General features: G+C 36.3%; 1 protein-coding gene across 15 annotated transcripts in view; it reads right to left on the bottom strand.

Annotated features, from left to right (window-relative positions):
- MYO9A (myosin IXA) overlaps positions 1-14,726 on the bottom strand; it is a 281,021-nt gene that overhangs the window by 5,177 nt on the left and 261,118 nt on the right. For all 15 annotated transcript variants that reach the window (XM_053223780.1, XM_053223782.1, XM_053223778.1 and 12 more), the window contains 2 exons: positions 2,367-2,569; positions 193-335 (listed from right to left, as the gene is read on the bottom strand). In XM_053223780.1, coding sequence (XP_053079755.1) covers positions 193-335; positions 2,367-2,569 — 346 coding nt within the window. The remainder of the gene's footprint in view (positions 1-192; positions 336-2,366; positions 2,570-14,726) is intronic.

Here is a 14,726-nt window from a genome sequence, read left to right as displayed (position 1 = left end):
AGGCTTGGTCTAATGAACAGTATATAAAGGAAGTTTCACAAAGATCAGTACGTATTTAACTCCTTAGGACTTTGTCACCTTCTCACATAAGGTTAGGCATTCTTGAAAGGGATTTTGTCTTATTAGCTTGGGAATCCTTACTCCTCCTTCACAAAAAAAATCTGGAGACTTTGGTCTAGTATGTTCATTTACCTGATTTCTCAGAGATGGCACCTTCAGAGTCAATATTCAAATTTTCTGAGCTATCGGCAGTCCCAATGGAGGCCTCAGACTCCAGGGTTTCATCATCAGAGGCACGGGGTTCCAATACAAGCATCTCAAATGTTAGCTCCTCCCTGTAAGATATAATCAAGAAATCCACTAGCATTTGATAAGAAGTGGAAAGAAGACAACAGGAAAAAAGACCTATGATGCAAGAAATTTAAGTAGCAAAAACAGTCACATTTCCTACTGTTCTCAACCAAAGTGGCGATGGAGACCCGGAAGCCACAGTAATGATGAAGGTTAAAAACAGCAAAGTCTGGGACCTATAATAGAGCAAAGAGTGAGGTAGGAAAAGATGCTGCAGCTATAAGATATTTTGGTAAAATGAACCTGGGACTGATAATCAGATCAGGGTTCTAAACTCACTCTAAACTCATACATAATGCAGCAGGAGTGTACTTTCCTCTCTCTGGACCTCAGCTTCCTCATCCACAAAACGAAGAGATTTAATGAGATAAACTCTTAAGATTCCTTCCAGCTCTTAAAACTATTTCCCATGAAACAGGCACTAACTACACTATAGATGATATCCTCACCTTAAACACAGAGAGGCCTCTGATGAAGTCAAATGCTGACTGATCTTTTCTGTTCTTTGCAGCTTATGCTGCTCCCACTCACAGCATTCTCTGCTCCTCTTCATCAGTCACCCACCTGCCTCTCAGCCCCCTTGTTCTCTCACGTCTTTGGTACACGGCTCCTAACCTTGCTTTCTCACTACTGCTTGATGTCACCCAGATCTGTGTCAATTAACGTCTTCGTAAAAGCTCACTTCAGTCCTCTAAGACAAAAGTTCCTCTATGTCTGCTACTTCTAACCACCTTTCCTCCACATTATGTGGGCAACTTTCTCCAATGGGCAGATCTTACACCTGGAAATACATCAGCCCACAACCTCCTTATCCTTCCAATTCTTATTCCCTTTTACATCAAGTCTCTTCTCCTTCAGGGCCTTCTTAGCTTTGCTTCCACTCTACCAAGCTTGAACTACTCATCCTTCAGTACCTCCAATACCAGCCCCTGGTCAATGTATACTACTTCTGCCTTATCATGTTTTGCATATCTGAGCCCCAGCTGCTTTTTTAGCTTGCCTAAATTCTAGAATCAGTCCTGCTAGGCAAAAAGTACTTCAACAGACTCCCATATTCCCTAGTGCATCAAACTCTCAGACCTGGGATCGTGGGACTGAGGAACAAAAATGCCCTTAAAGCTTAAGAGTCTTCGTTTTCAACCAGAACCAGTACACAGTACCTTCAAAAAGAGCCACAGCTTGTCCACATTATCCCCCCAAATATAGTATTATTGTTACCTACCCTTTCTCCAGTGATGGCGGAGGGCACAGAGTTGTCTATTTGTCTCTCTCCTAAATTGTAACCAATTTACCTACATAGTATCCCAGCGCCCACTAGAGCTGCTGCCTTATCCTGACCATCTAATTGTTGGCCCCATGGCTACACTGATCTTCAGATAATAACCTTCCTTTAGGGAGTTCTGGGTAATACCCATTCTTGAAAGGGCCTCTGCCTTAACCCAGGAATCCTCATCCTCCTTTTAAAGACCAATTTAGTCAGTGAGGCTGGTCTCAGACCTGTGAGGAATCTTGGCTAAGACTGACACACTGTGTTGCAGTGTGTCAGTTCAGCATCTCCAGGTCTCCCTGCTCATGGAGCTTCCTTCAATACAATGACAACTCTCACGCTGTTACCCGAGTCCAGGTATCATGTCTTTGTCTTCTCTGCATGCCCTGTATCACCTGATACAGTGCTTCACACATAGGAGATATTTAGATTTTTTTTTTTCAACGTTTATTTATTTTTGGGACAGAGAGAGACAGAGCATGAACGGGGGAGGGGCAGAGAGAGAGAGGGAGACACAGAATCGGAAACAGGCTCCAGGCTCTGAGCCATCAGCCCAGAGCCTGACGCGGGGCTCGAACTCACGGACTGCGAGATCGTGACCTGGCTGAAGTCGGACGCTTAACCGACTGCGCCACCCAGGCGCCCCTATAGGAGATATTTAGTAAGGAAGGAAAAATCAAGAAAGCACAGAATGAAGGAAAGGAAAACAGGTAATAACTGGTCACTCCCTTTCCTCCTGAAAACTCACTTCTCTTTCTGTAGGTTCTCAATCTGCTCAGTCAGTACCCTCTCCTCCTGCTGCATAGCTGCTTGCTGTTGTTCTGTGATGTCAGTCTCCACAGCTGTTTCACTAGTCAAGGTCTCTTCTGGCACATCAGACATAGAGGGCAACCGAACTACAACAGGAGAGGACGGACTTGGATAGTTTCCTCGGCGAAGTCGCCCCTTTCCCTGCAAAGAAAAACATGTGTTAGAAACTAAATTGAGTGACTGCATTGGTTTTATGTGGCCTGTTGAGGATAGCAAGTGTACTTCCATCACACCAGGTGAATGGTAGGAATACATGGAAACATTCTGCAAGGCCTAAGATATTTAGAGAGATACTACTGATCATTGAATATATTTAGGTTAAGTATTTCTTGCAAAAGCACTAGAAAATGGACACTTTGGTGGGTGAGACTGTAAGAACACATTTTGCACTGAGAGTAGATTCTTCATTTAATCTAAGCTTTATCCACTCCAAACTAAGTACCCACCCACACATGGCTATTTAAAATTAAATTAGTTAAAATTAAATAAAAGTAAAGTAAAATTGGAGTTTGGTATTCGCACTAGACACATTTCAAGTGCTCAATAGCCACAGGTGGCTAGTAGCTACCATATTGAACAGTGCAAGATATAGAACATTTCCATCATCACAGAAAAGTTCTGATGGACAACAGTGCTCTATAAATTTGACCTTGGAATACACAATCACTCTAGGAAGACTACAGAAACATGTCTTGAAAAGTCAGTTTCATTAAAGAAAAAGTCATTTATATATCAAAGGATGTCAGTGAAAGAGATTCTCTGAGAACACCTCAAGAAATTTCCTTCCTGAGATCAAAGAGGAAAAAAAAATCTCACTGCTGTTAAATTGGTTAACTTTGTGTATGACTTTAGCTTCTGATAATACCACAGACTAGGTATTTCAGATTAAACCTCCTGCTGACAGCAACTGAGCAAAACATAAAAAACCCAAAATATTCTTGAAGGCATTAGAGAGCTATTTAACACAGCAGACCAAAGAGAGGCTAGATCAGCATTCAGGGCTAACCTAAATTTAAGAAGAGGTGGCTGAGAATCTGAGCAGAGCTTTTGACAGACTATAGCAGGGGTTAACAAACTATGGCCCTGGGCCAAATCTGGCCTTGTGCCTGATTTTGTAAATAAAGCTTTACTGAAATACATTCACGCTCATTAATTCACACGTTGTGGCTCCTCTCAAGAACAATGGCAGCATTGATTGTTGCATCAAAAGACTGTATAGTCCACAAAGCCTAAATTATTTACTCTCTGGTCCTTTATAGAAAAAGTTTGCCAACCCCTGGGGTAGAGAATAAAAACTGGAGTTCAGACCCATGCAAGAGTATGGACTGCTGCCTGGTAAAACTTCCATGCCTGATGCTGGGATCCCCAATGTTTGCAACCTAAATGAGTTAACTGAAATAACAGTCTTTGTGGACATTGTAGCCTAGCTTCCAGTCATTTGAATGGTCCAGAAAATTGTAATTCCTAAAACTGGATTAAAGTAATCCCAGATTGCTAGTACCCTAGAACCTGAGAGAAAAAACAGAAACACCTTGGAAGAAAGTAATATCACCTCAGGCTTCAAAATATTTTTCTAGTTTTTCAAATACTATGTATGACACATAATCAAAGGTAACCAAGCACAAAAGGAGACAAGACAATGTAAGTGAAAATAACAAAACCCAGAAACCCTCAATGACTCCAGATACTGTCGCTATCAGACAGACTTAAAATAACCATGCTGAAGGAGACAGAAAGACATCGCTAAAATAGTAGACTGGAAGTTAATTATGTCAGAAGAAAATATAAAGAATCAAGCAGGGAACGCGAAACAAAACTTTTCCTGCAAAAATTCAGAAAAGAAGGTAAAAGAGAGAGCAAAATCAAAAAAATCTACCATATATTACCATATATATATATATATATATATATATATATATATATATATATATGTAAAGAATACCAGAAGAGGAAAAGGATCCTGTAGAACACTAAAGAGATAATGGCAGAACATTTTCAAAACCAATCATTAAAGATATCAACCTAGGGGCGCCTGGGTGGCGCAGTCGGTTAAGCGTCCGACTTCAGCCAGGTCACGATCTCGCAGTCCGTGAGTTCGAGCCCCGCGTCAGGCTCTGGGCTGATGGCTCAGAGCCTGGAGCCTGTTTCCGATTCTGTGTCTCCCTCTCTCTCTGCCCCTCCCCCGTTCATGCTCTGTCTCTCTCTGTCCCAAAATAAATAAAAAAAAAACGTAAAAAAAAAAAGATATCAACCTATCAACCTGAAAGAAAGCTTTCAACCTCTAAGAAAGATAAATAAAAATAAGTCCATACATAAACAGAATGGCTAAGAACTAAAGACAAGAGATAATCTTAAAAGAAGTCAGAAAAATATATATACCTGAAATAAGGATAAAAAGCTAATATTAAAAAATCAGTTGCATTTCTATATACTAATAATGAAGTAGCAAAAGAGAAATTAAGAAAACAATTCCATCCACAATTGCACCAAAAAGAAAAAAGTACCTAGGAATAAATTTAACCAAAGAGGTGAAAGACCTGTACTCCAAAAAGTATGCAACACTGATGAAAGAAACTGAAGAGGACACAAACAAATGAGAAAATATACCCCATGCTCATGAATAGGAAAATTTAATATTTAAATGTCCATACTACCCAAAGCAATCTACAGATTCAATGTAATCTTTATCAAAATACCAACAGCATTTTTCACAGAACTAAAACAAATACTAACATTTATGTGGAATCATAAAGGATCCCAAAGAGCAAAGCAATCTTGAGAAAGAAGAACAAAGCTGTAGGTATCACAATTCTAGATTTCAAGATATACTACAAAGCTGTAGTAATCAAGAATATGGTAATGGCACAAAAAGAGACACATAAATCAATGGAACAGAACAGAGAGCCCCGAAACAAATCCACATTTATAAGGTCAATTAATACAATAAAGGAGGCAAGAATACACAACAGGGAATCTCTTCAACAAATGGCGCTGGGAAAACTGGACAGTTACATGCAAGAGAAAAAACTGGAACACTTTCTAGCATACCAAAATAAACTCAAAATGGATTAAAGACCTAAATGTGAGAACTGAAACCATAAAACTGCTAGAAGAGAACATACACGGTAATTTCTTTGACAATGACCATAGCAACGTTTTTCTAGTTATGTCTCCTAAGGCAAGGGAAACAAAAACAAAACTAAATACTAGGACTACATCAAAATAAAAAACCTTTCCACAGTGAAGAAAAGCAGCAACAAAACAAAAAGTCAACCTGAATGTGAGAAGATATTTTCAAATAATATATCCAATAAGGGGATAATATCCAAAATATATAAAGAACTTATACAACTCAAAACCAGAAAAACAAAATAATCCAATTTAAAAATGGGCAGAGGACCTGAATGGACATTTTTCCAAAGCGGGCAGACAGCCTACAGGCACGTGAAAAGATGCTCAACATTATTCATCATCAGGGAAATACAAATCAAAACCATAATGAGATATCATCTTGCATCTTAAAGACAAAAAATAACAAATGATGGTGAGGATATGGAGAAAAAAAGAACCTTTTTACACTACACATGGTGAGTGAGAATGTAAATTGGTACAGCCACTTTGGAAAACAGTATGGAGGTTCCTCAAAAATTTTAAAGTAGAAATTCCATATGATCCAGTAATTCCACTACTGGGTATTCACCCAAAGAAAATGAAAACACTAATCTGAAAAGATACATACATCCTTGTGTTTATTGCAGCATTAATTTACAATAGCCAAGTTATGTAAGCAGTCCAAGTGTCCATCGACTGATAAACGGATAAAGAAGATGTGGTATGTTGTGTGTGTGTGTGTGTGTGTGTGTGTGCGTGTGCGTGCGCGCGCATATGTGGACTACTGCTCAGCCATAAAAAAGGATGAGATCTTGCCATTTGTGACAACATGGATGGCTCTAGCGGGTATCATGCTAAGTGAAAAAGTCAGAGAAAGGCAAAACCATGGTTTCACTTATATGTGGAATCTAAAATACAAAACAAATGAATAAACAAAAAGCAGAATCAGACCTATAAATACAGAGAACAAACTGGTGGTTGATAGAGGGGAAGGGAGTGGGAGGATGGGTAGATGGGTCAGAGGAAGCAGGAGATACAGGCTTCCAGCTTTGGAATTGTAAGTCACAGGGATGGAAAGTACAGCATAGGGAATCTGGTCAGTGATATTGTAACAGCACTGCATGATGAGACACGGTGGCTACACTCGTGGTGAGCATAGCATAACACAACATATAATTGTTGAATTACTATGTTGTATGCCTGAAACTAACGTAACATTATGTGTCAACTATACTCAAAAAACTTTTAAATTGAATTATGAAATGAAAAATATATACACATATGCAAAAAGAAGAAACTACTGGATTCAAAGGTTACTTTTCAACAGAAATAATGGGAGGCAAACACAATAGATGGTATTTTTAAGTGATGAAAGGAAAAAGACACTGCCAGCCTAGAATTCTACAGATAGCAAAACCACCTTCAAGAACAAAGTTGAAATAAACACATTTTCAGACTGACTTAAGACAGAGAATCTGTCCCCAGCACAATTGCACTAAAGGGCATATAAAAAATGAAGAGAAGTCGGGGGATAAATGAAGAGCAAGGAAAACAGTAAAAGAGTAAAAATATGAGCAAGTTAAAATGAATACTGACTGCATAAAACATAAAAATAACGTGTTGGATTTAAAGTATATAGAAAATTAAAAACAACATTAGCAACTATACCATAAAATAGCTGAAGCACATTAAAATCCTTGCATTATCTGAGAAAAAAAATAAAAGCACAAATTAACAGACTTAATTGATAGTCATATATTTATGTGGTTATCTTTAACTACTGAAAAAAAAAAGTATAAAACTTGAAACTAACAAAAGAAAAAAATGGGATAAAAAGTAATAAGAAGAAAAGGGCAAAAAAACACACAAAAAACAAAAAAAGGCAATAAAGAAAAGGGACATATATCAGGCAGGAAAAATAAAAAGCACAAAATAAGATTTAAATCCCAATATATCAGTGATTACATTAAGTGTAAGCAGATTAAATGTACTAGTTAAGATCTGAAGACTGTCAGATTGTCTTAGTAAAGAAAACCCAAGTATATGAAGTTTATAAGGCAAACAAATTTAGAAAGTCTGAAAGTAAAAATATGGGAATAAAAGACATATCATGTCTAATCAAAAGAAAACTGGTGTAACTATATAAATTTTATACAAAGTAAACTTTAAGGTAAGAAGTGTTACCTGTGATGAAGAGGGGTATTTCACAATGACAAAATTTCAAATTATGAAGACAGAAGATTTCCAAATTTGGAAGTACCTAAGAAATGGCTTCCAAAAATTTAAAGTAAAATACTGACAGAAATTCTCAAAGAAACAGACCAAGCTATAATCAGCACAGAAAAAACAAATGTGTACACACAAACCAATAAAGCTAAAGAAAGGAACAACTTGATAAACATAAGTGATATAATAGACATACAAGAATTCAGTATCTAACGACTTCAGAATACTCATTATTTTAAAGTACATATACCAAGACAATATATTTCCAAGGGGTTATCTTCAAAGTAACTTAAAATAATTTCCTATAAGTGTCATCACAAAGAGAAAACTAAAAGTCCCTATATATTCAGAAATTAAGAAACTTTAAAGAGACTTTAAAATATCCATGAACAAAGAAGAAATCACAAAGGAAATTAGAAATTATTTTGAACTAAATAACAATATCAAAATACATGAGATACAGTTTAACACTGTCTACCTTAAAGTTATAGCCTTACATGCATACATTAGAAAAGAAGAAAGGCTAAAAATTAATGAGGTAATAAGCATCAATTTCAGGAAGCTAGATAAAGAACAAAAAAATAAACCCAAGGAGAAAAAAAGGAAATAAAGATAAGAGTAAATGAACATCAGAACTGAGAAAAACAAAGCCCAAATGTAACTTTTTGAAAAATCATAAAACCTGGCAACACTGAGAAAGAAAAATTAAGAATTTACAACAACCAAAGGCAGGAATGAAACAGAGGGCACTACTATAAATGTGTAGTAGTGAAAAGGATATGAAAAGGTTAAGAGGCAAATATGAACAACTTTATGTCAGTAAATCTGAAATTTTATAAGGAGTGGAGAAATTTCTACTAAAACCCAAGTAATTAATACCATTAAAGAAAATATTTTAAAATGTGGATAATCTTTTTTTTCATTTTTAAAATATTTATTTATTATTTTTGAGAGAGAGAGAGAGAGAGAGAGAGAGAGAGAGAGAGAGAGACAGGGTGTGAGTGTGGGAGGGTCAGAAAGACAGTGAGACAAAGAATTTGAAGCAGGTTCCAGGCTCTGAGCTGTCAGCACAAAGCTGGATACAGGACTCCAACTCACGAACTGTGAGATCATGACCTGAGCTGAAGTTGAATGCTTAACCGACTGAACCACCCAAGCACCCCAAAAATGTGGATAATCTTACAAATTCAATCCAAAAATTAAAACCTTTCCAGAGAGAAAACTCTGGGCCCAGATGATTTTACTAGCAAACATGATAGTTTTAACATTAGAAATTCACTGTATGTGTGTATACATGTCAGTAAAATAGAAAAGTCTCATGAACACCAAACTACATATAGTAATGGCAATTCATAAAATTCAACATTAAATCATAGTAACAACTCTTAGAAAACCAAGAATAAAAGGGAACGTACTGAATCTCAAAAACATACTACAAAAGTTCTATTAAAAGCTTTCCCAGTGAGTTGGGGAACATGCCAAGAAGGATCCTTACCACCACTGTACTGGAGGTTCTAGCTGATGTAAGAGAAAGAAATAAAAGGCATAATGACTATAAAAGAACAAATGAAACTATCATGACTCATGAACAACCTGATTGTAGAGGTAGAAAATCTAAAGAAATACACAGAAAAATTATTAGAATAAGTGAGTTCAGCAAGGCTGCTGGATACAAGGTGAAAAATAGCAAAATCAACTGTATGTAATGAGCAAAAAACATAAATATTTTAAACATTTAAATTGTATTAAAAATATTAAAATTCTAGTATTAATTCAAACTAAAGATGTGTAAAATCTCTGCAAACAAAACTTTATTTTTTCTCCAAATTTTTATTTAAATTCTAGTTAGTTAAATATAGCATAGTATTGGTTTCAGGAATAGAATTCAATGATTCATCACTTACATAACACCCAGTGCTCGTCATAACAAGTGCCCTCCTTAACACACATCACCCATCTAGCCTATCCTCCACCCACCTTCCTCCATCAACCCTCAGTTTGTTCTCTACATTAAGAGTCTCTTATGGTTTGCTTATCTTTTTCCCCCTCCCATATGTTCATCTGTTTTGTCTTCTAAATTCCACATATGAGTGAAATCATATGGTAATTGTCTTTCTCTGCCTGACTTATTTTGCTTAGCATAATATACTCTAGCTCCATCCAAGTCATTGCAAATGGCAAGATTTCCTTCTTTTTGATGGCTGAGTAGTATTCCAGTGTGTGTGTGTGTGTGTGTGTGTGTGTGTGTGTGTGTGTGTGTACCACACCTTTATCCATTCATCAATTGATGGACACATGGGCTTTTTCCATAATTAGACTATTATTGATAATGCTGCTATAAACATTGGGGTGCATGTACCCCTTCGAATCTGTATTTTTTGGTATTCTTTGGGTAAATACCTTGTAGTGCAATTACTTGAATGTATGGTAGTTCTATTTTTAACTTTCTGAGGAAATTCCATACTGTTTTCCAGAGTGGCTGCAACCGTTTGCATTATCCAAATGGCCAATTTCTGTATGAAAAGGTGCTTAAGCACATTAGAGTTACAGCACAAAAATACAAATTAGACCACTTTGACACACCCATTAAAATGGCTAAAATGAAGGAATCTGGCAATATACATACTGGGGTAGAACAACTGGGAACCTTCATATACTGTTAGTATAGTACAACCATGTTGGAAAAAAGTTTGCTATTATTTACTAACGTTGCAGATACATATATCTATGGCCCAGTAATTGTGCTCCTATATACTCCCAACAAAAATATGTGCATGTGTCCAGCAAAAATACATGTATCAGAATGTTCATAGCAGTATTCACAATTCCCCCAAATACAAGCCAAATGTCCTTCAACATTAGGACATTTGTGTGTATAAACTGTGGTATACACATGCATTGGAATACTATACAGTTAACAAGATACAACGAAAAACAACAATATGGATAAGTCTTACACATACAACATTGAGTGAAATAAGTCAGATATAAAATAATATGTGCTATATGAATCCATTTTTATAAAGCTCTAAAACAGGCAAAACAAAACTATAGTGTTCAGAGATACATACAACAACAAAGAAAAAAGAGTAAGTGATTAACATAAAACTCAGGTTATCTATCACTTACCCTGGGACGGAGAGAAATAATTATGTTTGGAAAGAGAAAGAGGAGAGCTTCTGGGAGTGCTAGAAATCAACTTCTTGAACTATGGGTGGTATCTGGATGTTCACTGTATAATTCATTAATAGATGTATGTTTCTGTGCTTTTCCATATGTGTTGTATTTCACAATAAAAAAGATATTTGAAGAGGTCCTTTTCAAAGTTAGCACTTTATGCAAACATATCAGTATCTTTTGAATAGCACAGGACAATAAGTGATAGATTTCTGAGTTGATTTGGGGAAGAAAGAAGGAAGATATACTGTCTAAGAAAGAGAAACTACTGATTTAGTCCAGGTATTAAGGTAAAGTGGAGGGCAGCTCTACGGAAATTCATGCTAACTCTTCCAAACTCATGCATTCTAAAACACACAACAGGATGAAAATCAAGAGCATTACAAGATTGCTATTCCACTTTCAGTTCTGAGTTCAAAAAGTAAAGAGTATATTAAGAAAAAGGCCCTTAAAACCAGAAGATGAGTCTGTAAATTTAACAAAGGATGACTCGGAAGAAGATGGCACTGTGGAATGGAGGCAGAGAACGGGGTTTAGAGTTAGTATCAACACAGTGCTGAAGTCCACTGACAGTCCATGACCAGTCAGAATCACATTATAAATTCCAGGACATCTTGACTTTGACTATTTTAATGAAGCCAAATGAATGACTAAAACATGTGATACAAAAGCCTCAGGAAGCTGAAAACTATGAACTTATTCCCGGTACACACCAATATTCAAAAAAGAGTTGCCTTTGTTCAGCGTTTATACCATCACCTAGCTGACTGAGTAGCTCACTATGGTTTAGCTAGGAATTACTTAGAAGAGCTGAAGAAAATCAAACAAACCTTACAGGCCTCATCTCTAATCAGTATGAAATAAAGATGAAGTAGAAATTGAAGCCCCTACAGCTCAGAGTTGTCTTACAAGGTCAAAGCTTAATATTAAAATTACAAATGAGTGTATCCCTAAAAAAAAAATTAAGTTTTCAAGTTGATTACATAGAGCTTTTAGAAACCTGGAAAATGCTAATACTGTGTTAGAAACTAGACATAAATTTGTATACTGTCGGGTTTTTTTTTTTTTTTAAATCTAAACATACCACATTATTAACAGTAGCTTGAGTGGAATAATATCCTTTATTCTCTACACTTTTCTGTACTTTCAAACAGTCAGCAGTTAACGCTTTGAGCAGTGGTTGGTAGAATCTTTTGCTCATTTTTCACTAGGTAGCCAGTCTTTCTCCTATTTATAGGAGTTTCTCCTTATTGATTAGGGAAAATTAGACCTTGTGATATGAGTTGTAACTATTTTCTTAGGATGTGTCATTTCCTTTGTGGCTTGCTTATGGTCATTTCTATCATTCAGTAACAATACTTTGTATTTATGCTGATGAACCTATCAACTTTTCTTTTCATGTTTTTTTGTAATAGGAAAACCTTCTCTACTCCAAGGTTACAGTGTATTTTTCTATCACGAAAGGAATTTTATTGGTTTGGATTGATCACATACTTTATGAACAATTTGGACCCATTTGCATTAATTATTATTGCATTAATACAAAGTCAGATTGTAGTCCTTTTTGGAGAACTTATTTCAGTGATTTTCCAGCTTAAACTTTAGGGACAAATTATTCCTAAAATTAGGATATCAACTATAATTATCTTCAAATGTTGATTAAGTGTTAGGTCTGAAATCCGACTAATCCATGTTTTAATATGATATATAATATTCAAAATTTCAAATCCAAGTTCCTAGGAAAAGCTGGACTACCACTACCAAAGGTGTCACAGATAACACACAATTCTCATAGATCAGGGAACAGTTTAAGACATTATCATACTTATGGACAGGTAACTGTTTTTAATTTTTTTTTTTAAAGTATGTATTTTTTTCATTAAAATTTTTTCCAAGTTTTAATTTAAATTCCAATTAGCTAACATACAGTATAATATTAGTTTCAGGTGTAGAATTTGGTGATTCACCACTTCCATACAACACCTGGTGCTCATCACAAGTCCTTAACCCCCATCACCTATTTCACCTACTCCCCCCACCCCGCACCCCCACGCACCTCCTCTCCAGGAACCATCAATTTGTTCTCTACAATTAAGAGTCTGTCTCTTTATTTGCCTTTTTTCCATATCCATTTGTTTTATTTCTTAATTCCACAAGAGTGAAATCATATGGTATTTGTCTTTCTTTGACCTATTTCGCTTAGTATAATACTCTCTAGTTCTATCCATGTCACTGCAAATGGCAAGATTTCATTCTTTTTTATGGCTGAGTATTATTTCATTGTATACATACACCACATCTTTTGCATTCATCAATCAATGGACACTTGAGCTGCTTCCATATCTTGGCTATTGGTTGATAATGCTACTATAAACATCAGGGTGCGTGTCCCTTTGAATCAATATTTTTGTATCCTTTGGGTACATACCTAGTAGTGCAATTGCTGGATCATAGGGTAGCTGTATATATTTTTTAATGTTCATTTATTTTTGAGAGAGAGACAGAGCGTGAGTGGGGGAGGGGCAGAGAGGGAGACACAGAATCTGAAGCAGGCATCAGGCTCCAAGCTGTCAGAGCACAGAGCCTGATGTGGGGTTCAAATCCACGAACCATAAGATCATAACCTGAGTTAAAGTCAGACGCTTAACTGACTGAGCCACCCAGGCACCCCAGTGTAGACCTATTTTTTACTTTTTGAGGAACCTCCATAGTGTTTTCCAGAGTGCTGCACCAGTCTGCATTCCCATTAACAGTATAAAACACTGATTAAAGAAGTTGAAGATGACACAAAGAAATGAAAAAACATTCCATGTTCATGGACTATAAGAACAAATATTGTTAAAATGTCTATATTACCCAAAGCAATCTACACATTTAATGCAATCCCTATCAAAGTACCACCAGGATTTTTCACAGAGCTAGAACAAACAATCCTAAAATTTGTATGGAACCACAAAAGACCCCAAATAGCCAAAGTCATCTTGGAAAAAAAAAGTGAAGCTGGAGGCGTCACCATTACAGACTTCAAGTTATATTATAAAGCTGTAATGATCAAGACAGTATAGTACTGGCACAAAACAGACACACAGATCAATGGAACAGAATAGAAAACCCAGAAAAGAACCCACAACTATATAATCAAATTAATCTTCGACAAAGCAGGAAAGAATATCCAATGGAAAAGAGAGTCTCTTCAACATATAGTGTTGGGAAAACTGGACAACAACATGCAGAAGAATGAAACTGGACCACTTTCTTACACTATATGCAAAAATAAATTCCAAACGGATTAAAGACCTGGAGGGCAGTAACTTCTTTGACGTCAGCAGCTGCAACTTCTTACTAGGTATGTCTTCTGGGGCAAGGGAAACAAAGCAAAAATAAACTATTTGGACTTCATCAAAGTAAAAAGCTTCTGCATAGTGAAGGAAACAATTAACAAAACTAAAAAGCAACCTAAAGAACGGGAGAAGATATTTGCAAATGACCTATCTGATAATGGGTTAGTATCCAAAATATATAAAGAACTTACAAAACTCAATATCCCCAAAACAAATAATCCAGTAAAAACATGGGTAGAAGACATGAAAAGCATTTTTCCAAAGGACAGATGGCTAATAGACACATGAAAAGATGCTCAACATCACTCATCATCAGGCAAGTGCAAATCAACACTACAATGAGATATTGATAACCTCACACCACTTTAGTCAGAACGGCTAAAATTAGCAACACAGGAAACAACAGGTGTTGGCAAGGATGTGGAGAAAATGGAACCCTCTTA

This window comes from Acinonyx jubatus, chromosome B3 (assembly GCF_027475565.1).
Source record: "Acinonyx jubatus isolate Ajub_Pintada_27869175 chromosome B3, VMU_Ajub_asm_v1.0, whole genome shotgun sequence".
NCBI classification, from domain to species: domain Eukaryota; kingdom Metazoa; phylum Chordata; class Mammalia; order Carnivora; family Felidae; genus Acinonyx; species Acinonyx jubatus.
Note: the sequence above shows the minus strand (reverse complement) of the source record. Positions and strands in the feature narration are given on the sequence as shown.